The sequence below is a fragment of the Neolamprologus multifasciatus genome, chromosome 5 (genome assembly GCF_963576455.1).
Source record: "Neolamprologus multifasciatus chromosome 5, fNeoMul1.2, whole genome shotgun sequence".
NCBI classification, from domain to species: domain Eukaryota; kingdom Metazoa; phylum Chordata; class Actinopteri; order Cichliformes; family Cichlidae; genus Neolamprologus; species Neolamprologus multifasciatus.
In genome coordinates, this window is record NC_140443.1 from 15,936,552 (window position 1) to 15,960,430 (window position 23,879).

At 38.3% G+C, this 23,879-nt stretch overlaps 2 protein-coding genes across 4 annotated transcripts in view; both read left to right on the top strand.

The window, feature by feature from the left end:
• slc38a3b (solute carrier family 38 member 3b) overlaps positions 1–7,103 on the top strand; it is a 29,737-nt gene extending 22,634 nt beyond the window's left edge. For all 3 annotated transcript variants that reach the window (XM_085160866.1, XM_085160865.1, XM_085160867.1), the window contains 8 exons: positions 515–573; positions 934–1,107; positions 1,285–1,364; positions 1,447–1,547; positions 2,137–2,261; positions 2,362–2,506; positions 3,456–3,559; positions 3,644–7,103. In XM_085160866.1, coding sequence (XP_085016992.1) covers positions 515–573; positions 934–1,107; positions 1,285–1,364; positions 1,447–1,547; positions 2,137–2,261; positions 2,362–2,506; positions 3,456–3,559; positions 3,644–3,748 — 893 coding nt within the window. In that variant the 3' untranslated portion in view covers positions 3,749–7,103. The remainder of the gene's footprint in view (positions 1–514; positions 574–933; positions 1,108–1,284; positions 1,365–1,446; positions 1,548–2,136; positions 2,262–2,361; positions 2,507–3,455; positions 3,560–3,643) is intronic.
• Positions 7,104–9,772: 2,669 nt separating this feature from the next.
• LOC146518288 (guanine nucleotide-binding protein G(i) subunit alpha-2) overlaps positions 9,773–23,879 on the top strand; it is a 47,173-nt gene continuing 33,066 nt past the window's right edge. Inside the window, exon 1 of the mRNA XM_085160870.1 lies at positions 9,773–10,754. Coding sequence (XP_085016996.1) covers positions 10,637–10,754 — 118 coding nt within the window. The 5' untranslated portion in view covers positions 9,773–10,636. The remainder of the gene's footprint in view (positions 10,755–23,879) is intronic.

Below are 23,879 nucleotides of genomic sequence, written 5' to 3' on the forward strand. Positions count from 1 at the left end.
AGTAGTTTTGCTCCTTTTCATTATACTCCAGAGTGGTGGGTTTGAGTTTTGGGTTGTTTTCTTGCAGTGCATTTATCTAACTCGTGCATTTGCCAGTTTGTGTTCAAGAAAAATTTTCTATACTTAGAAGTTATCAATTAAGATTATTTTAAATTAATCCATCTTATCTAATAATTTTGAAGGCAAAGGTATGTACATTGCAGTCAAGCAATTAGTGCGTTCTTGTCCTACCCCTCACAGTGAAAACAGCGGGCTGTTCAGTTAAAAATAATTTCTCCTGACATAATCGCACTCTCAATTCCGGCATATTCTGCTCGTTAATACACAGTATAAACATGCCGTCTTTGCCCTCACAGTGCTGTGAGGTCACTCTGTACATTTTCAGGATGTTATTGCAGTAGCTTCATTTATGACAAGGAGCATCTAAAGCTAATGCAGTTAATAGTGGTTCCAAACAACACATGCATTCAGTCTGAGGAGCAGTTATGAATTTTCTCGTTCTCTTTATTTTCAGGTTACCTTGGCTACTCCAGTGGGTTTTCTCTCAGCTGCATGGTGTTCTTTCTCACTGCAGTAAGTTGGTCCAACACACACAGTGGCACATCATCACAGTCACTGCGCACACAGAGCCTCTTTTGCTCTGGCATGCCTTCCTGGCGTACACTTTATGTTGCTAACTTTCCCATCCTTGTCTCTATTTTTGGTGGAATGTGTCAGTGTTTGATAAGGCTAATATAAGAGCTACTACAGACATCAGAGGTTCAAAGTTAAATCTGTCTACTTAGAGGCTGAGTGGCCCTAATCTAGATTGAAATGATTTTTCTAAGTAGTTGTTGATAACTGGAGGATGTTTTTTTAATGACTGACATATCACCTTATCCTTATTTTTCATGATATTCCTGTTTGTTCTTCCACATGTTGCCACATTTGCAGGTTATCTTCAAGAAGTTTCAGATTCCCTGCCCCTTTGAGGAGTTCTCAGTGAATGGTACCGCTTCCCACCTCAGCTTGAACAATTCAGTCCATATCCATGAGTACAACAACGGTGTGGTTCACGAGGATGATGACTCCCACTGCACCCCACGCATGTTCACCATCAACCCACAGGTAGGCGGCTGAGATGAAGATCCGTTTGTATCTGTGGATCTGTATCGCTTTCGAATATTGAAAGCCAGAGATGCTGAGATGCTGTAAATGTATTTGCTAGTTTCCACACATGTATGCGGGGAAGCTCAACTGCACTGCTAATAATAGACAGTCATGTGTTTATGTGTCTCTTAACAGACAGCATACACAATCCCGATTTTGGCTTTCGCTTTTGTTTGCCACCCTGAGGTCCTGCCCATCTACACTGAGCTACACAAGTGAGTCGCCCATCTGTAACCTGCAATGTTTGATAACATCTCAGTGCAAAATGTGGCATTAATGTCCACTCTTTGATTTTAGCCCAACAAAGAAGAAGATGCAGAAGGTGTCCAACATTTCCATCTTAATCATGTACACCATGTACTTTCTGGCGGCTCTCTTTGGCTACCTGACTTTTTATGGTGAGGGCAATTTTCCCTGACATTTCTTTTACGATTGGTGTTTCAGTACCAGCGGACGAATACAAATGGCTGTGTTCATATCAAGTGGACAGAACAGTGATAGATATTTGTTATTATTAAGTAGGACAAAAGGAATCTAGTTTGGGCTCAAACATATTTGACTAGGGAGATTCATTTTTTTTTGAGGGGCAACTCAGATACGGTGTTAAAATGTTCAATATACTTTACAAATCTTGCAAAAAATAAAAATAAAAATCATTTTCCTTGCAAAGGAATAGCTTTTCCTTGTTGTTAATTGTTAGTTATTGTGTATTAGCTATTAAGTGCCATCATCCAGACAATCTAATGTGGTTTCTATAAAAGCGTAGTAACCTTTTTCATGGAAAAATTGAATCTCTGTAGACAGTTTTTTTGTTTTGTTTTGTTTTGTTTTGTTTAATGATCCCATCCTTTACAGAATTTGCCCCTACTGTGTTACATGGAACCCAAGCGCCCTCTTGTGGAGATTGTTTGTCATGGTATGCTGTCCACAGTTGCTGAGTAATGAGCTCATGCGCAGCTAAACTAGTTTCTGTTGATATTTTTGTAGGCAATGTGGAGCCTGAACTACTGCACACATACAGCCGGATTGATCCTTATGACACTTTGATCCTGTGTGTGCGAGTGGCTGTCCTTACTGCTGTAACACTGACAGTCCCCATTGTGCTGTTCCCAGTAAGTGATGCCTTTTATTTCAGTCTTCATTTAATAATTAAATTAATATTGTAACATTATAGTGTTTCTGATGTGATTTTTTTTTTTTTTTTGCCCACAGGTGCGTAGAGCCATCCAGCAGATGATATTTCCCACCAAATCTTTCAGCTGGTTACGTCATATTGCCATCGCTCTCATTCTTCTCACCTTTATTAATATGTTGGTGATATTTGCTCCTAACATTCTGGGAATCTTCGGCATTATTGGTGTGTATAATACTGAACGTAAAGTTGGAATAATATCAAAACAGTAATGTTTTTCTTATGCTATGGAGTCTGAGACTCAAGAAGAGGGGGTATAATGCCTAAATCTCCAAGAGGCAGTAAGGGAACTGATAGGTTGGATTTATGGGTAACTTCAGTTGCCATTTGTATACACACACAAACAAATATTAAATGTTAAAAACGTGACCAGTGTCATGGACACACTGACAGCTTAAGTCAATATTTTTGTTCCACTTTGTTTTCAGACTGAGGTCATGTTTCATAGGTTACAGGTAAAAGTATAAAACATTAACTTTAGGGACTACCGGGTACTTCCTCAAAGCAAGGGTTTACATACAGAGTTTACCTGTTTTTGAATCTATGCACAGAAGCAGAAAAAATAGAGGATATAATAAAAAGAGCTGTTTTCAGATTTTGCTTTTTTGTGTGCTAGTGTGTAAAACAGAGGGGATTAGGAGGATGGGATTAGGATTAGGCCCATGTATATGTTGTATAAATAATCAAAAAGTCTGAATAAAAGTATAAATTACAAATCAAGTTTACAGAAGGGCAGCAATGACACGGTGGTTAGCACTGTGGCCTCACAGCAAGAAGGCCCGGAGTTTGACTCCACTGTCTGCCCGGGACCTTTCTGTGTGGAGTTTACATGTTCTGCCTGTGTTTGTGTGGGTTATCTCCGGGCACTCCGGCTTCCACTCACAGTCCAAAGATATGCACTTAGTGGGGTTAGATTAATTGGTGATTCTAAATTGGTTGTCTATCTCTCTGTGTTAGCCCTGTGTCAGATTAGTGACCTGTACCCCCTGGAAGAGAACGAATGGATCGAGAATTTAGAAAACAGAAAACAAACATCAACAAATAATAATGAGTCCTGTGTATTTTTTTCTTATCAAAGTTTTATTACAGCATTGCATGCTTTTTTATTTTTCAGGCGCCACATCAGCTCCTTGCCTTATTTTCATCTTCCCTGCTGTCTTCTACATCCGCATTGTTCCCAAGGAAGATGAACCCATGAACTCTCTTCCTAAGATAATGGTGAGGCAATGAAAATATTTGCATGTTACATCATTTTTCAACTTCTTGATAGTTAAGTCCAATATGTTTTCCCATCATTCTTAGGCTGCCTGCTTTGCCACTTTGGGTTTCTCCTTCATGGTAATGAGTCTGAGCTTCATTATTATTGACTGGACAACAGGGGAAGGCCTTGCTGTTGGAGGACACTAAGTGCTGCTTCATTGTGTGTAGTCTTAGGGAAGGGGTACATACTGTAAAACGGTCAATGGTTAGAAAATACTGTCAAGTAAGCAGGAACACACTACAGGGCTGCTAAGAACAGCTTCCGGGTTTCTAAATGTGTAAAACACCCAGTATAGTATGTGGGTAGAAAGGAATCACTCTTGGAAATCAATGTAACTTTTGGACTGTAATTTAACATGTATCTGTACAAAATCCATTTATTTCAATATTTTATTATTTAAGTTAACAGAGTGTAAAATTTATTTGAATAATTACGAATGAACAGGGTTGTTGTTTTGTTTTGTTGTTACCCTGTGTTAGTGCGATAACATCCAAGGATGCAGGGATGATAGTGAAATTGTCTTTCCCTGTTGTTTTCCCTTTACTCACACACACAAACAGCTGCAGCTGGCACTGTACAGAGAAAGACAGTATGATTGACAGTATGAAAGGAAACAAATTAAGATAAAGTATAAACAAGAGACAGTAAAATAACATACGTTTTATGTATTATTAATTATTTTTCATTAAATGCACAGAAGAAAACAAATTATTTCAACCTGCACCAGCAGTGATCTGAACTGTTCATTCTCATCATTATTATGGAATATTATATAATGAGGTGTTTTAAAGCCTTAGAGCATGGCCGACATTTAATTATGTGTCTGCAAGCTTTTGCTTCATATGCATAAATCAACAAATTTTATTCAAAAACCTGGGTGCCTTTTAGCATTTAACAAAAAGCACACAAAGATACGATGAAAGCAAGAGTTTATATTTATTTAGCTAACTACCAGAAACATGTTTTTAATTTCAAATGAAATATATTTAATTCTACTTTATACAATGAAACCAATGATCATGATACAGAGATAATTCACACAAATAATATTTCACTTGTTTGTTAAAATGTAAAGTGTTTGATAAAGAAATGCCTTTTTAATGCTTTTTTAGTGCATATAAGCCAACTGTGACCCTTAATATAAAGAGTTCAAGTTTACTTTAACACTTTGTAGAAGTTTATTTACCTTATTTTATTCCTTCTTTGAGGGTTTCAGACATAATTTCTTTACTCTACCACATCAGTACAATTTACAAGTTGGATGATGACTGTGTTTAAAAATAAATAAATCTAAACAAGTGCCACGCTTTTCATGGATAAAAAAGAACACCTACAGGAACGTTTAAAGCCCAGTAATGAGCATGTTATGTCCAGTTTCCAGTCTTTTTGCTCAGCTAAGATAACAGCTAGGTAGCTCTACTTTTATATTTATCGTAAGACGTAAAACTGGTGATGATCTCATTTAATTTTAAGCAGCATCAAAGAGAATGTTCATCTTCCCAAACTGTCCCAACTATTCGCTCACTTTTAATCACCCGTGGTTAAAATTTAAAGGATGTATTTGCCCAGATTCCAAATACATAAATAAAGACCATGTAAATAGTTTGGTTGTACCCAGGTTTTAATAGGAATTTTATAAACAAATGTATAGACACGATGTATATATATAAAAAAAATAAGCAAATAAAACCAAAACGTCATCCATTGGTAGATACCGCTAGGTAAAAATGAAGAAAATGTAGTTTCTAGTTGTAATTCAGTTTGGACCTCTGACCTCTGAGTTGTTGTTTTTTTTTGTTGTTGTTGTTGTTTGTTTTGTTTTTTTGGCTCTGCCTGCTGGAAATCTGTAAAATTAAAATGAGTTAATTTGATAGATCGATGTGATGATGATGCTTTTGTTATTCTGTCGCATTGTCATTGCTTCACTAGTTGATAGTAATTTGCTTGGTCTTGTTGGCCATAAACATGAAGTTAATCTTTTTGCATGATCAAGTCTGTTCTGTATTTGGTGTAGTGAGCAGAGATTTGCCTTCGAGCACTGTCACATAGAGATGTTAAGTAATAACTGTGCATTTGGCATCTTATAGTGAAGCGTACTGAAGTCCCAATCTGTTTTGTGTTACGTGTTAAAAAGTCGTTCTTAAAAAAAAAAACCCTCAGACTATTACGATTACTGTCATTATGCTCAGAGAGAGAAGACTTTTTTTAGTTTAATTCATGTGTGTTGAGGAATACCTCCCAGGTTTTGGCTTAAAGTGATCTCAACACCCATAACGGGTATGACTAATTACATAGGAGTATGCTTTCACAGACTACAGGGGCTTTAGATTATGTAATATATATGAATATAAACCATAAATTCACAGCTTTTAAACCAATGGACATTTTTCTCATGGACAAAAGTTAGAAAAGCTTATGACAAATACTTTCAACTTCTACCCAAAGATGGTTTTATATTGTATAACAACTCCCAGGCTTTAGAAAAGTCAAGGACAAATTCTCAGTTTATTTATATATAACTCTATTTTCTGTTTTTTGTAGCAGTTTTGACTCCAGGTTAAGTTGGGTTTTTTTTTTTCAGACTAATCATGAGCAGAAGAAATATCCAGTATCCTTTTCAGTATTGCTTTTTCACATTTACTTGCTGAGCTCCTTGTGGTGTTATTGGTGGTTTAGTCTCATCAAGTTCAGTAACCAAAGTTACTAAAGGGATCTTGGGGTTACTTTAAGGGATCTTGCCAAAATAACAACTGACTACCTACTACTGCTTTAAAATGCTATAGCTTTTAACCCTGGAGAACCCTAGGGTTCCCTAGAAAACCAATGGGGTCGGCTCTGACCCCATTGATTCTCCAGGGGTAAACATGTGCCACCACATGATATCAAATGTTAATCCATCACGCATGTAAGCAAATCTATGTGATATGTTACTAGAGCTGTAGTTCAAGAAGTTAATTATAACGTCGCTACAAGTAGATAACAATGTCTCTGGACTTTGGTGACTTTATATAAATAATGTATATAAATGTATGCCTTTTATATTTGTGTTGCATATTTACAGTAGCTTGTAAAGTGTAAATAGCTGAACAATTTTAGTTTGCCAATAAAATAATTGTAGATGTTTTTAGATTGTCTTTCTTGGCCTCATTTACCCCTTGACTCAAACAAATTGTTATTTGGACAGTGCATGTTTTTTTTCTTTTACTATGTACTGCTCTTAATTTGTAGGCAATTTTAGTATTTGATAGATATTAATACAATAATGTGCGCAAGCCTTGAGTCATTCTTCATTTCTTTTTTTTATATTGCTAGGAAAATGCATTCTCTGTCAAGATGATCCCGCACTACTTAAGTAATGTTAAGATCTGGGCTTTTGGTGATTGGTGGCATCTATGACTGTTAGTGCCTCATCGTGTATTTTGCTATCTAGGTCTGTTTGTATTGCACTGGCAATATGCTTCAGATCGCTGTCATGCTGAAAAATAAATGAGATCCTTTCCAGATGGTACTGCGTGGTGGATCGAAATCTGTTGTACTTTTTTGAATGCATAATTCCATCCCCAACATTACTAGCTGACATGCAGCTCCGACAATGACAGAATCTCCACTGTGTTTCCCGGATGACTGTGAACACTCACTGTTGGACCTCTCTCTTGAACTCATCTGCACATACTGACAACAATTTGAACCAACATTTTCAAATTTTCAATTTTTACTCTGTAAGACCTGTTACCGCTGATTTTTAGTCCAGTTGTTCAGTAATTTGTCATGCATCAGCCTTTTCTCCTTGTTGTCTTTGTTTAAGAATGGATTCTTGACAGCCAACCTACTGAGACCATTGCTGATGAGTCCCAAAAGGTTGATTCTGTTCATCTCGACGTAGTGTTTTTAAGTGGGAGAAACATTTTGTCACTCATCCAAGTGACGTCTCTGCAGAAGTAATTTGGATGAGTGATGAAACGTTTATCCTACTGGAAATGTTGCGTCCAGATGAACAGAATCAGCCTTTTGGGATTTACTTACCTGGATGATTGAGCATGCATCAAAATATTTCTGATGAGGTTTCAGTGAACACTAACTAGATCAACTACAGGGCCAGATGCATCTCTCAGGTCCTGGGTCAGGTCTTTGCTAGATTTTTTCCCCCTATTTGTTAAGGACATTACATTTAAATACTGTTCATTTGCTGTACATAGTTGGAAGCAAAACATAAATACATTAAAAAAAACTTTTGCATTTGACTGTAGATCTTACCAATATTGGAATCCCGGAACCTCTGTTTTTTAAAGGTGTTCATGCTGTTTTAAAGACAAGCTTATCATTTTAACTGCTCAGTTTTCCTATGAAACTGTTTGTCATCATGAGCCGTCGCTGCTCACCTCATTATGTCAACATACCGCTGGTTTTTACTGTAACACATTGAGACTTTTATTTAGACCAGCACAGGTCTGTGTATTTCTGATTGCTCAAGCTAATGTTACATTTAAGTACTATAGAAATGAACCCAATAGGATATCATCTATATTGACTCAGACTAAAGACATTACAGCAGTAGCAAGGGCCCTGCAGTTAAATGGTACATTAGAACTCAGCAATAAAATGTTTTTGTTTTGTTTTTTTTTTTACAAGAGAACAAAAGCCAAGACTGGTAAAATGGCTGTAATAAGCCTACTGTGAGCTGGTATAGTTCAAGATTATTTATTATTTTTAAATGCCCCATTCCTTTATTGTGCTGTGAAAATATTGTTAAAATAAAGAACGTGTCTCTCATGTCAAATAAATATAAGTAGCCATGTTTTACACTCTTAGAAGATTAGAATAATTCAAATTATAGCACTGGAAGTGATTATTTTATCTTAAATTGTATTTGACTTTATATTGGAACTGTCTGTTTTAACATTGTGTCTGACAAGGTAATCAGCAACACAGGGGCACCACAAGGGACTGTCCTCTCCCCCTTCCTCTTCACCGTCTACACCACAGACCTAGGCCACTGCACAGAGACCTGCCATCTTCAGAAGTTTTCTGATGATTGCGGTGGTTGGATGCATCAGCAGGGATGATGAGACAGAGTACCGGGCTATGGTCGACTCCTTTGTCACATGACGTGAGCAGAATAATCTGCAGCTCACCGTGGCAAAGACCAAGGAATTGATTGTGGACTTCAGGAAGACCAGGAAACACTTGGCCCCTGTTTAATCCAGGGGGTCAATGTTGACATTGTGGATGACTATAAATACTTCGGAGTATACATAGACAATAAACTGGACTGGGCTAAAAACACCACAGCACTTTACAGGAAGGGCCAGAGTTGTCTCTATTTTTTGAGGTGGATGAGGTCCTTCAACATCTGTCGGACAATGCTCAGGATTTTCTACGAGTCTGTGGTGGCCAGTGCAATCCTCTACGCTGTTGCATGCTGGGGGAGCAGATTGAGGGTTGCTGATGCCTACAGACTCAATAAACTGATCTGCAAGGCCAGCAATGTTGTGGGGATGGAGCTGGACTCTCTTAAGGTGGTGTCGGAGAGGCAAATGTTGTCCAAGATAAAGACAATGTTGGATAATTCCTCCCACCCACTCCATGGCATGCTGGCTAGCCACAGGAGCACGTTCAGACTGAGACTGAGATTATCAAAAAGCACCCCTGAACCACACAGGAAATCATTCCTGCATGTGGCCATCTTCCAGTACAACTCCTCCACCTAACACACTGTATACACTGTGATAGCTACACCCTTTTTGCACATGCTCTTCTTTCTTATTCAGATATTTATTAGTAAGTGACTTATATGTATGTATATATTGTAATATATATATATTGTACTGGAGCACTGTAACCCACACAATTTCCCCTAGGAATCAATAATGTTTTCTGATTATGATTCAGATTTTTAATGTAATTGGTTATTTCAGCGGTAATATAATTTGATTCTATATTTTGATATAATTTGATTCTTTATGTTTTGTTTTGGAAAACAGCTTGTGTCCAACCTCAGGGAGTGCACCATACACATAATCTGTAATTTCTATATAAAGTTTATTCGCTGCAATGCCTTTAAGTCTTTAACGAGTAGATAAACTCTATAACTATGTACGTCCATTGGATGGCGCTGCACGTCAGCTATTCTAGCGGTCTCATTTGGTGCCAAGGTATTTCATAAACATGTGACGACAAGACTCATTAGCCATTTTAACAGCACTCCGTGCATCCTTGACCAGAGAAGGGCCCCTGCGTATCGCAGTTGGTCAGTGAGAAGAGGGCGGACTGCTGGGCTTCATTTCATTTGTCATGCTAGAGTCTGCATCCGCGGGAAATGCAGAGGAATGAGGCTGGCACAGCGCCTACTGCGGTCTGCACATCACACTCCTAAAATCACGCCTCGCTGGTTTGCACATTAATTGGTTTCGCTCACGCGAGCTACAGCGGAGAGCTCACCTGATCTAACAGGGCTATCGCGACAAGTTGCTCGAGTGACGTCGCTGCGACTGGTTGACAACTTACAATTGTCACACGATTATCAGAGGTTTTTCGCGCGAGCCTAAATACGCACAGAAAGAGACTGCAGCACTGTCGCCACCACCGAGGGACGCGCTGCTTACCAGGCCAGGACTAAGTGAGCCAGTCTACCGTGGAGCAGGGAGCACGGGCATTTCAGTCTGTGGATGGATGCAAGACATAGGGATTTGATAGATTCGACATGGACCACATAAAAATCTGAGGTTTAGTGTAACAAACACAAACCCAACAACAACAAAACAAAACAGCAAATGTTCTGAATTCATTTGCCTCTCTTTTGAGCTTCTTGTAGACCAGAAGAGCGGGACCACAGACTTCTTGCAGGTGGATAAGCTGACTTTGTTTGCAAGTGGAAGAGGCTGTTTTTTTTCTAGAAGGTAGTACTGGAAGCAAAAGCTGTTCCATTGTTATTCCTGGCATCGGCCGACGCACTGAAACCATCAGCACCCTGAGATTCTTATTGTTTTTTTCTTTTTTTTGCGCAAGCGGTCGGTGCGCCCCTGCGTTTGGATCCAATGGGTTGTACGGTGAGCGCCGAGGATAAAGCTGCTGCGGAGAGGTCAAAGATGATTGACAAAAACCTCCGAGAGGACGGGGAGAAGGCAGCCAGAGAAGTGAAATTGCTTTTATTAGGTAGGTAGGTTACATCTGGAGTTGACTCCTCAGGAAACTGAAAAGAGTGTTTCTTACTCCAGAAATGATCGTATCACGTTGTCTGTACATAATACTCCGAAAACTCATAAAACCATAAATATTACAAACTACCACAAATGCGACCAAGTTAAACCTCACTATATCTAAGGCAGGACACTATACACATAATCTTAGCTACAGCATAGAAAAGGGGCCATTTCAGTGCTCATCTGTCTACAGTCATGTTGTGTATTATTAATTAGCCTACACAAGTGCCCACACTATATACTTGGAGATAAGTCAGATATCCTCATGTCAACATGCTGCACAGCTTCTTAGAGGATTGAGCTGGCATTTTTCCCAGAAAGCTTAATTCAATATATTAAACCTGCGGGCATTCACAGGATTACACTTCAGCTCTACTCTTATACTCACATTAATCTCTCAAAGGGATACAGGGAAGAAAATGCCAATTTAATAGGTGGCAACAGCAAAGCAACAGTTTATATCGAACAAATTCTGCATCTTGAAGGCACCATCTCCTTTCCTCCTTCTGCATTTCCATCCTGTGTGCACACAAAGTCGCATACATATGCAAACAGGAAATACATCCTCCCACTCATTACCGCATTCTCACTTCCCTTCTTAACAGTTTCAGCTGTTTAAGTTTGACTTGATCGTGCTTCTGATTGGTCTGTCAGCTCCTTCGAAAGGGTTTGTGTTTAATGTCAAGACAAGAGTTTGTGTGAATGCCAGTAAAAGTGGGCATTTTCTGAAAGCTGTTTTGCCAGCATGATCGCAAGCTTACTAGCAATCTCCCTCCTTACTCCAGCTCTGTTTTTAGAAGATGTCGAAAGATTTGCAAATCATATGGGCGATGTAAAAACATAATAACCAAAAAGACACCATGATAAGCATACCTGCAGGCCACTCTCTCAGTTAATTTGGTTAATTGGCAATTAGTAATTTAACTTGGTTGTTAATATTGTTAATATTTATTACCTCTATGGATAGTTTGGATGTTTAAATGGCCTGTATTTGTATAACGCTTTACTTAGTCCCTAAGGACCCCAAAGTGCTTTACACTACATTCAGTCATCCACCCATTCACACACTGGTGATGGCAAGCTACATTGTACTCAGCTGCCCTGTGTGCCCCAGGCTGCCAGGCACTGGTACCACCGGGCCCTCTGACCACCACCAGTAGGCCCAATGACACAACGACTGAGGCTGTCCGAGCCGGGGCTCGGACCGGCAACCTTCCGATTACCAGACAAACTGCCAACTCGAAAGCCACGATCGCCTTCAACTCTGGTCATGCACACATATTTCAACTAAAATAAAACTGGTTTTTCCTTCTCACATAAATTCACCCCATCTCTTAGAAGAAAAATGAAATATAAATAAAAAATTGTATCAAAGCTTAATGCAAATTACTGCTTTCTCTTTTTAACTTTTTAGTTAAAACATCTTTGCCATCAAATAAGATGTTTAACTACCTGACCTAAGTGAACCTCCTAAAGGCAAATTATAACATTTTTTACTTCTTTCATTGCACCTACGTGACAGATGCTCATAGGAAAAATAGTGAAAGGCTGTGAGATCTCTTTGTTTCCTCTGCTCAGATTTAGGTAAAAACGTGTGTTTTGTCCATTAAGTGACCATTTTTCAGAAAGATTTTTTACTCCCCATGTTTGGTGGACACTTATCTTTGACCTAATGGAATGGGAATGTGTTGTAATCTCAGTGCATCTCTGTGAGCTGAATGGATATGCTTACGTGCTGTGCAGTCTTGCCTTTATGGATATTTAAGCTGATGTTGGGCAATTTACTTTAGCAATCACCATGAAACATTGTATTGTTTTTCTTTGCCTTCATGCATTGTACTGCAGGTTGTGGTGTGTTTCCAGGCAAACACAACTCTACTGCACTCTGTATGTGATTTTTTTCTTGGTTAGCATCTCTTGCGCTAAATCCAAAGTATTTTCAAACAGCGGATGATGATGTCCTTCAAGGGATGAGCTTCTCACATTCTACCGTGTCAGACGTTTGATTTTTGTTTGATATTTGTCTGTTATCTGTTGAATATCTGACTTTTAATGTAGTGTTACTCCAGACTATACTCAGGAAAATTCAAATGCGCAGTGCAGGGAATAGCTGTGATCGGCACATGAAGGCTCGTCTTCAGGCTGACTTTTAGGAGTACTTAGTACTCAGTACTTATTTTGATTTGTGTTGTGCTGGTGGATCATGCTTTTTTGTTACTGGTTTAATCACATTCATTTAGTAGTGGGAAGCCAAAATTGTGATCAAGATTAATATTTGATAAAATGTGCAGGCCTGCTTTGTTTGCAGGGATGATTAAAAAAACAACAACAACAACCCAATAGTTCGGAAGTTGGGGGAGCGGTCACTTGGATAGACAGATGTCTGGATGCAGGCAGCTGGTGTCTTCAAGGCCTTACCTCGGGTAATAGGACTCACTGAACTGGACCTCTCTGCCACTTGCGTAGATGTTTGTGCTTCAGTTTTGGTGACTGAAATACTAGTGTTATATTAGTTTGTTGCTAAGCACTAATTAGCAGGTATAGGTAGCTGGTGCCCCCCATGGTTTATGGACAGAGATGGGTAACGCGTTGCTGCCCATACTTGTATCTGCCCATACTTGTATCTGCCCATACTTGTATCTGATTACTTTTTCAAGTAATGAGTAAAGTAAGGGATTACTATTGCAAAAAACGGTAATTAGATTACCGTTACTTTCCCATAGGAATGCTGCGTTACTGCGTTACTAAAACAGTGATTTTTTTGCGAGATGTGTCTCATGACAGTGACGTAAGCGAGTGCGACCTTCTGACAACAGCTGTGTGCAGATCAACAATGCATAATATATCGAGTGCCGGAGAGAGTATGAGCGTGCAGCATTTAAAGCGTGGAAGTACTGACCTTACTTTGAGTTTGATTCCATAAAAAGTGACAAAAACATTAGCGTCCGTTGTGAAAACTTCTTTTTACACCGAAAAAACCCCTAAACAAGCTCCGAGTGCGCAAAGACGTAATGGGAAATTCACAGAGAAACTCGTGGATTCTTCCACTGAGCGCTGCGGCACACCTGCACCAGGGTAAACCTCCGCCTACCCTCGCTCCTGCTTTACAGGTGAAAATAGAGCAAAAGGATCGCTAGTCTTTGACTTTTTTAGTTATTTTCTGCTGTGTTTTACTTGCATCTATTTGAAAAAGTGAGTGTAAACATTCAAAAAAAATTATTTTATGTGCTGGAATGTGCAGAAAATAGGTTTAAATATTAAACAAATTTCTTCAAGTCAGAGAATGGTGCATATAATTTAATTTTTGCTTGATGCATAAAGTTAAAAGATTAAAACTGATAAAACAAGTTTTAAAAAAAGAGACTTTTCCATTTGATTATACATTTTGTATAATGGATTATGCAGAAAAAGTAGAATTGGGCTGACAGATCTATCGCTTTATCACTTATTTAGGTTGTAAATTGTGTTTTTAAAAAGTAACTAAGTAACTAAGTAATTAATTACTTTTGAAAATAAGTAATCAGTAAAGTAACGGGATTACTTTTTTGGGGAAGTAATCAGTAATTAGTTACTGATTACTTTTTTCAAGTAACTTGACCAACACTGTTTATGGATGCAGCTTGCTAACCAAATTTTACTTTTTAAACACTTCTTTTGCTTAAACTTATCATATCTTGATGATTTTTTATTTAGTCTGTTGTAATTTGATGACTGGCTTCACCTTGTCTGACATCTCAAGCAAGCCATTTGCAGACTTCTCTTTGCTCACAGCACCGGTCAGTGATATTTATATATAACTTTGAGTCTTTGTGCCTAATACCAACATGAGATTGTAAGAGGACAGTTGACTGGCAGAGTAAAATTGACAGCAACTAGTTCAGAGTCATTTTAAAGTACAAGTACAGTGCTCGGAGCTTACAGCATTTTGGATTTCATTTGCCTTCGTTGGTTTCAGAGTCCTGTGCTGTGGTTTTCCTAATAAGAAAAGTCAAACTGTCTGCTGTAAAAAGGGCATATATTTATTATACACAGTTTATCAAACATTATGTAACATAGTTTGTTTTTCATGATTCAAAATAATTTGTGGAAACAGATGCAAACAAGCAGCCTGAAGGTCTAAATGGTTAAGTTTACTTACAAACTGCTTAGCAACCAATTAATTTGTCACAGCACCTGAATAAGTATAATAATAATATCAATTAACCAACAATAGTAAAATAGCAATAATAATAGTAAATGTAGTGATAATAGTAGTCATGCTAGTAATCTTAGCATCATTGTAATGCAGTATATAAAAATATTATGAATAAAACGTATATGTACCAGTCCCATCTAACTACTGGCTAATCACCTGTGCACCGCCTGGATTGATTATAAGAAAGCCTTTGACTCAATGCCCCACACGTGGATCCTGGAATGCCTGGAACTGTACAAGATCAGCAGGACGCTAACAACACTAGAGGCCAACTTCAAGCCAATAGCATAAGTGACCTGTTAGGTTTTGTAATGTTGATTGTCATTTATGCTTAGAAATATCTACTTATATATGCTTAGAGTTTTATAATTAGTTTTAGATTGGTAGAGGTGTTTAATTAATTGTGTAGTGATAGGATGTGTGATCTTTAGCAGGCTGCAAAGGCTTGGTGTGCATTCCAGAGTGTTCTGGAATCCACACCTACATCCTGGGAGCATGGGGAGAGGTCGTACCTTCTCTTATTGTTTTATGGTAGGATAAACGTAGCTATATCTGTTTTAGTCTGAGTGCCTTTTGTTTACATGAACTGCTGGACTTTCCAGACCAGTAGGTTTAGGGAAGTCATTTATGGGGTCATACTCTGACCCCACACACACACACACACACACACACGCACACACACACACACACACACACACACACACACACAATCCTTTGTTCACATGTATACCTATGTAAGATGTTATATGTTAATGACCCTATGCATATTCATGTAACCACAATAAAAGGAGTGCTATGGGGAACCTGGCTGAGAGTCTGATGGAGGTCAAGTGGTGGAACGACACTTGGCTCCAGGCAGGTCTCCCTCATGCATGAGTAACATGAAGAACTTTGCCTACTTTGGGTCTTGCTTTGCTGTGTAATTATATTGTCTTCAACGTTCCAGCGAATAGGTTTAAGCTACAAACCTATCATGACCCTCAAATGCATTCTTTACCAAGGAGATCCTCTGTCTGCACTGCTCTTCCACATAAGCCAAACTCCCTCAGTAAAATCAAAAGACTGTGGTATGGAGCAATAGAGCAATAGACACACAGAGTATTGTATTATAGAAAGTGATTAGAGGAGGTATGAAAGATTTTCTATTCCTGTACTTGTGGCAGTCTATTAGAGATGGAAGGACTGCTTCTGCCTGCCTATTAAATGGTGCAGAGGGTGTTCAGGATTATCCATGATGGATAACAGTTTGTTCAGCGACCTCCTCTCTACCATAGCTTCATAAAGAAAATGAAAAAAGAAACATCACAAAGCAGGCCGTCCTAGTCAGTTTATTCAGTCTTATGGTGTCACCAGCTCCATCGCTGCTTGCCAGCAAGCCACAGCAATACACTCCGTTCGCCACAACTGTAGTGCTGTCTCCATCATTTTGCTGCAGACATTGAAGGGTATCAAATTCCTTAGGAAATAGAGCCTGCCCATCCTATTCTCATATACGGCCTGTGTGTTTTTCTTCCACTCCAGTTTGTTGTCAGTGTGGATGCTCAGGTATTTTTACTCTTTCAACACATTAAAAGTATTTCTGTAAGTGCTGTGACACTGACTTGTACTGAAGGCCTGAGGTGTACAAGCGAACAGGAATAGAGACAGAAAAGTCCCCCGTGGAGCTCCTGTACTGCACATCACCAAATCGGACAGACCAGTGCCCAGCCTCATATACTGAGGCATGTCTGTCAGCCAGGCAGTAATCCATGAGATGGTGGACGTGTTTTTGGACGTTTGCCCGTTCTCATAGTACCAGTGGCTGGATTGTGCTTTCTCACAATATGAAGTATCTTCTTCTTCAAGTATCGTCTTGGTCCTATTTGTCCATAGACTTGTTTTCCTGGCTCAAGCATAACAGATAGAAGAATCAGATTGATGTGTTTTAGTAAGTAAACAACACATTTGGCGTTTCAACAGCATAAATACTTTACAAGGTGTCCAGAGGAATTATGTCACAAAGATTTTGATAAAAGCACAGGGGGCTGTGTTTGGGACTATTTCTTTGTTAGCTGAGTGGCTTCCCGCTGTCAAGAGAGAATTTCTTCAAATGGCACAAATGTGGCTGCAACTATGTTTTGTGAGATACCTTTACTCAAAATTTCACGTGCTACTTATTACACAGTTGTATGCAAATGTCTGATTAGATATCTTTTTTTACACCTAAAATTTCATAGAGGAAATTTGGACTGACCTTGAGAAGATCGTTCTAGTTTTCAAGATTATGGCAACAAAATGAAACACACACTTTGTTGGCTTCAGAGAGCTTAGCATGTGAATTTTGTAACGTTAGGCAAGACAGCATCAACATCCATGATATTTAGAAGGGTGAGGCAGACAATTAGAAAAGAAGAACTGACCAACGAAGGAAGTGAAACTGAGTGGAGTGCAGAGATTAGTAATTAGTAAAAATTAAAAAATTAATTAACTAAATCACTAAATACAAACTATGACACTTTTCAGTTTTAAAAAAGGTATCTTTCCAGTTTAATTAAAAAAAAAAATCACTGTTAAACCCTTTTAATCGATGTCGCTTTTGTGGATGCTGAGTGAATTTCTTTTTTTCCATGATGAGATCAAGTATTTTGAACAGCATTCCTTGTTTGTTACCTCATGATTTGACAAGGAATCCTCAGTTGACCATATAATCACTGTTTTGTAATTCTACACAGCCGCGCTTTATCGTCTTTTATCGTCTGTCTTGATATCAGTTTCTCAGGATGTCAGCAACATCACTAAGTTAAAATAATAAAAATATTCTTGAGTTGCAATTTACTGAAAGCACTGAGAACACGCAGGAGCTTACTGCTTTTTGATTTCTTGACTGAGCGCATATAGCAGTAAACCTAATGGTCTTATTTGTCCAATTTGTGTTTAGAAAAAAAATCATCTTATTTTGGCAAAGAGAAGATGAGTCACTTCATAGAAATCACTGAAGCATGAAGGAGTGAGTACCAAACTGTCAGGGGAACGAGGCAGCTTTTCTTTGCAAACTGAGTATCTTAATTCCAAAAATACTGTTCATGCAATAAAATTCCCAACCAACTAAACACTTATGTACACTCACCTGACACTTTTCTAGATACATTTTGCTAGTACCAGGTTGGACTCACTGTAGCTTTAGTGCTTTGTGGCATAAATTTAACAGTGTTGGAAACGTTCCTCAGAGATTTTGATCCATAGTGACATGATAGCATCACTCACTGCTGCAGATTTGTTGGCGGCCCATTTTAGTACAGTACTCACTCTCATGTTCAAGAAACCAGTTTAAGACAATTTAAGCTTTTGTGACATGGTATGTTGTCCTGGTGGAAGTAGTTATCAGAAGATAGGTGCACTGTACTGACATTGTCAGAAAAAATTCTCACGTAGGCTGTCCTGACATTTGACACCAACTCGACTTTTTCTATTTTGCTTTGCTTTTCTATTGTTGGGTTTTAGTGACCTGCGCAAACTGTAACCTCACTTTCCTGAGAGAGTGGCACCTGGTGCAGTGTGTACTGCTGTTGCTCATCTGCTTCAAGATTTGACGTATTGTGCAGTCAGAGATGCTGTTCTGCATGCATTGGTTGTAGCAAGTGTGAAAATCCTTGTAGATCAGCAGTTTCTGTTCTCAGATCAGCTTGTCTGGCACAAACAGCCATGTTGCATTCAAACTCCCATGTTTCAAAACACAACTAACACATGTCCTTTTACTTGATGGCCTGAGAATGAGCCGTAAAGTAAGAAGCTTAAAAGACTATAAAGTCCATAGAAAACTCTTCTCATATCAGTTTTCATGGGGTTTAAGATAGCCATGGGTAAGAAAACACTTATTTCACCATGTTGCACCATGCCCTCTCTGTATTGAGTAAGTAGATGGAATGTCTTTATATGAGCAGGAACTGGGAACAAAAACCAATGTTACATAAATGTATAAGACGGCTTCTTGTGAAGCAAGGTCATCACTTCGTCACATGTATACCCTTTCGAATTGTCATTTCAGTACTGATAAACACTGAAACACTTCTCTTATATCTCTTATCAGAAATGTTATGGAGAGTTGGCCTCATGTTTTTAACTATTTCAAGCTATTTAAAAGAATGTGTAATACTTGAGAATAGTAAACAATTTATTTCCATGACTTTTCAAAGTAATTTTGAGAGTAACTGATTGGCTCTGTAGATTAAGAGTGAAAATCCAAGGTTAAATGAAGGAAGACAAGCACCCATTGCTGCTGGTAAAATATAGTAACACATCTGAAATGCTATTAAAAGGATTAGGGAGCAAGTTAAACTAAAACTGTAAACGGACAAGAGACTGTGAGAAGATTTTGAAAAATGAGAAGGACACATCATCACCATCAGAAACTACACCGTTATTAGTCATTAGTGATTTATGAGTGCTGACTTTAATATGCAAGATACTCCCTACTCTAATAGGCAGATTCTGTTTCCCTATTTTCACCCAAAAATGTGAGACTATTTTTAACCGTCTTTGTTCCCTTGAACCTCGTTGAAATCAGAACCCACTGCAGCTTATCTCTAATTCCCTCCCTCAGGAGACAGTAATAATAGTTCTTCACAGACATTACTCAATTCTCATGATGGAGAGAATAGCTCTGGGTGAGGCTGCCCATCCGGAGATGACAACTTCACAATTACACACATGTTCAAAGAATATACTTAGTACTGTTAGTCATGTCTCTGACGAACACCACTAAGTCCTCATTAAATCCCCGCGAGTTTACTGTATGTGCTGATCTAGCAAGAAATGAATCCTTCCTACAGTCACGCTTAGCATGCAGTTTTTACTTTGATGTAGATTTTGCACCAGGCAGTGATTATTGATGAGTTTTTCTGCTTAAAGAAAACCAAAAAATCCACATTTTTAAAAATGTAGTTGGTTTTTAGTTTTATTTTTTAAATGCTATTTATTTATGTATGTATTTAGTAGTGAGCTGACAGTTTTTTGTGCTCAGAAGTAAAAATGTATTTTGAACAAACAAATAGTTTTTCTTAATGAGGCTGTTTCACTCCGAGTCACGATGAGCAGTCGAACAGCAGATCTTCCAGATTTCATGTATGTGCGTGTTTGATTTTGGGCCTATGAATGAGATAATGTCTGAGACAGTTCATCCATGTGTCTGCTTTGCTTGATAAAGTGAGAAGTGTGTTGTGGCTGTTTCCTGAGGCAGGATGGTGGTTTATGACACCCTGTAAGAGTGTTAAATTCGGTATCTGTGGGAGTGAGCATACCACTCATATTCAGACCAGTGTGTTTATGACAGTTGTCGCCTGCCCAAATCTGACATCCGTCTCCTAAAGACTTTCATTCTTATATGTAATTTGGAAGTCAGAGATTTGTGGACTTTATAGTATAAGTTAATAATAAAAAAAAGTTAGCTAATTGAGGCATTAGTGTGGAATAAAGCTATTCCCGGTGGCATGTTTGTTTGTTTTTAAACAGTTATTGACTCTTTATTTAGGGCCCCTTCTGCCTGCTCCAGCATTTACTAAGTAAAAGGTCAGTGAACCTCCTGCCTATCGCATGAATATCTTTCTCTCCTTGTTTACTTAAAAGCTGACTAAGTTTACTTAAATCCATCTTAGTAACTATAAGGTAGCTGAACTTGAATCCAAGCAGATAAATGCACAGCTTTCACATATGATAACCTTATAAATGTTTAAAGCTGGGTTCAAGGAGTTACAAAATAGACTACACATATGAGCAACAATAAAAACCCACAGCAGGGGACAAGCAGAGATACAGCTGGAAGGCCAGAGAATAAAGGTAGGTTTTGTGCCTACACTTAAAAGCATCGATGAAGAGAGTACTTTTTATTTCAAGTGGTAACTATTTCCACAAATGAGGTGCAGCAACTGCAAAGGCTCTGTCATTTTATTTTCTGTGGACTTGGGATATGTAAGAAAGCTTTGCCAGCAGATCAGACCTAAAGGTGTGAATGTAAGCAAACGAGGTTGATGATCAAATTTGGAGCCTGCCCATTAAAAGCCTTAAAAACAGTTGATAAAATCGTAACTGAATTCTAAAATGGACAAGGAACAAAATGCAGAGAGGACAAGACTGGAACAGTGTGTTCATATTATGATAATATCTAAGCCTTACAAGATGTTTGGCTTTATTCAGTAGCTAACTGCTAACTTGCCTACCATGGTGGTGGGAATAGGATTTGGTGCTGGATTCACCAAACAGAACACCCACAGGCAAAAGGGTTTTAATAGCCGTCCAGTGTTTTGAGCACAGGGCTGTTGCTCAGCCTGAGAAAATGCTTGAAATGTTAAATAGCTATTTAAATCTTTATATGGTGGTGCTCATCCACACTGCACGGTACATAAAATTAAAACCCACCACAATTGTTTTGATGATTCTTTGAAATAGCAGACATGCTTATTAAGTGAGAGAGGTGGATAAACTGAAGGGTGATTATTTACTAGACCACTATAGTGCAATTTTGTGGCAGAGTAATAAAGCAAAATTTCCTGTCCAACATTATTTGTCAATTATCCCACAGAACAAGTACTGTACAACCCTAGAAATGAAGTTTTCTCTGAAATGCATTTAGAGTTCCCCAACATTTTAGCGAGCTGAGTTGCAGTCTGCTTGCTATTCCTCCATAATACCACAGTTCCTGTTATTGTTGATGTTGTTCCAAAAGTGACAACTCCACTTCATTTTATTATAGAGGTAATTCCCTGCTTTATAATGAAAGCTGTTAGTAATCTGTTTTAACCACGGGTGTAAGTTTATAGCTTAGTGTGGAAAACGGATATTGTTTGGAAAAGCAGAATTTAGAGCAAAGCTGTCGTTTTCAGTTAAAGAAAATCCCTCTTTTGTGGCTCATTTTAAAACGACCTCACAATTTGTGTAGTATCTGCAGAGGTGAATACATTTTAAATTCTCCACGGTTTCCGCTAATAATGCTGGATTTAAGGAGGAGAATGAATTAAGGCAGAACCCTTGACCCTTTGTGTTTTTTACCAAATGTTCTACATTTTCTATTGCCAGTATTGGGATAAATCTATCTGGTGACTTTGTGATACCTGTGGTTGATACCCAGCAAACACTGTAAAGTTGTAATGAATGAACGTTTTAGAGAAGAGCTACATTAATTCAACCTACTTTTTTTATCACAGCACACAAATAAAAAATGTGAAGCATTATCAGTCTTCATCTTCTATTTGGTGCAGATGACACAGCAGGTCCTTGCCCATATTTCATTTTTCAATCACGTTTTCTATTTTCAGCCCCATCCATAATTTAGGTAACTTCTTTTATCGCTTTCACTCCTCATCTTTTCATATTACACTCATCCCCTCTCATACAGTGGTGTAAGAGTGCAAACATGCCTCAGCAAGCAGCAAAGTCTTGCGGAATGACCAGAAATCATTAATATCAATTCTGTCTATATCATCTTACACTCCACTCCAGAGACAGTTTATTTAGGTGCTGCATGCAACGTGGAAGACCTTGACCTTTTGTAAGAACACTTAAAAAGGTTAAGTTAGAGACAGCGAAGGAGATAAAGGATGGGAGATAGAAATAATGTAGACAGTTGAGGTCCAGAAAACTGGAAAAACAAGGGTTTGCAATTACGACATGAAGGAACTGCTGTCACATGGGGAAAAAGGGGAAACCTGAATTCAAATATTAAAAGTTCTCTTTTATAATTCAGACTGAGAAGATCCAAACCTTAAATATCAAAAATCGATTTTACATAGAAAATATTAGACATTGTACAAATTGTGCACCACAACATCTTTATTTTATTTTATTTTGGCCACTGATCTGTAGTCTACACTGAAAGAAAATATTGAATCTTACACAGCTGCTTATCACAGAGACCCAAAATGTAAGACGTCTTCAGATTGTTGTGAGTGGATCCCGTGATTGTTTTGCATTTTTCCTTAATAACCACTGAAAAGTTAAACAGCTGCTTTCAACTAAGTAATGTCATTTCAGTAGGTCTGACGTAACTGAAGGTAATTATATTAAACATTACTATAAAAATCGTATTTTGGGTAATATAGTTGTATACTAACTTTATTGATATGACTCTAAGTATGCCTTATATGGAAGCTGCAGTGCTTGGGAAACAGGTCCTCTGCAGATCTTTTAAATTGGTTTTCCCCCTGGAGATGATTTTCTGCTCCACCTCTAAATAGGCGAGAAAGTAATCACTGTTGGAAAAGGTGTAAGAGCACTTTAAAGGGCACTGGGCCACATGAAATATAACTGTGATCAGATTTAACTTATGAAATGCAGTCATCAGCAAAGGAAAGTAACAGATCAGTCGAACACTCCTGAATGTGCAAGATTCGATCATGAAGTCAGATTCCTTTATTTTGCAGATGTATTAGAGTCAGATGAAACACACTGATTATAAACTGTTAGACAGATGCAGTGTACATGAGCCAACTTTGTTACCAAGGCCTCAGTTCCCAGCGTCCCCATTAGAAGATAAGCCAACATTGACAGTGATGACAGTGACAGTGCAACAATATAAAAGGCATAAGAGTGGAGTGTGAGAGACAAGTCTGTGTTTCAGAGCTACAGCTGAGATACGTTAACCACTGTGTCCGTAACTTGCAAACGTCCAACCTACATATACAGTGACAGACACGACAGACAGCTAGAACATATGTGGAGTAAAACGGTTAATAAATAATACCTGTGCAGTTCACATGTGGCAGTGACTCACATTGGGTAGCACTGTAACAATATCTAGCATAAAAAGTAGCAAAAAAAGTGTAAAAATGTAAGATCAATATAGAGATTTTCAAAAAAAGGCTGCAATTGCACATATGATTTTTTTTTAATCTTTGTGACATCTCAAAGCAACTA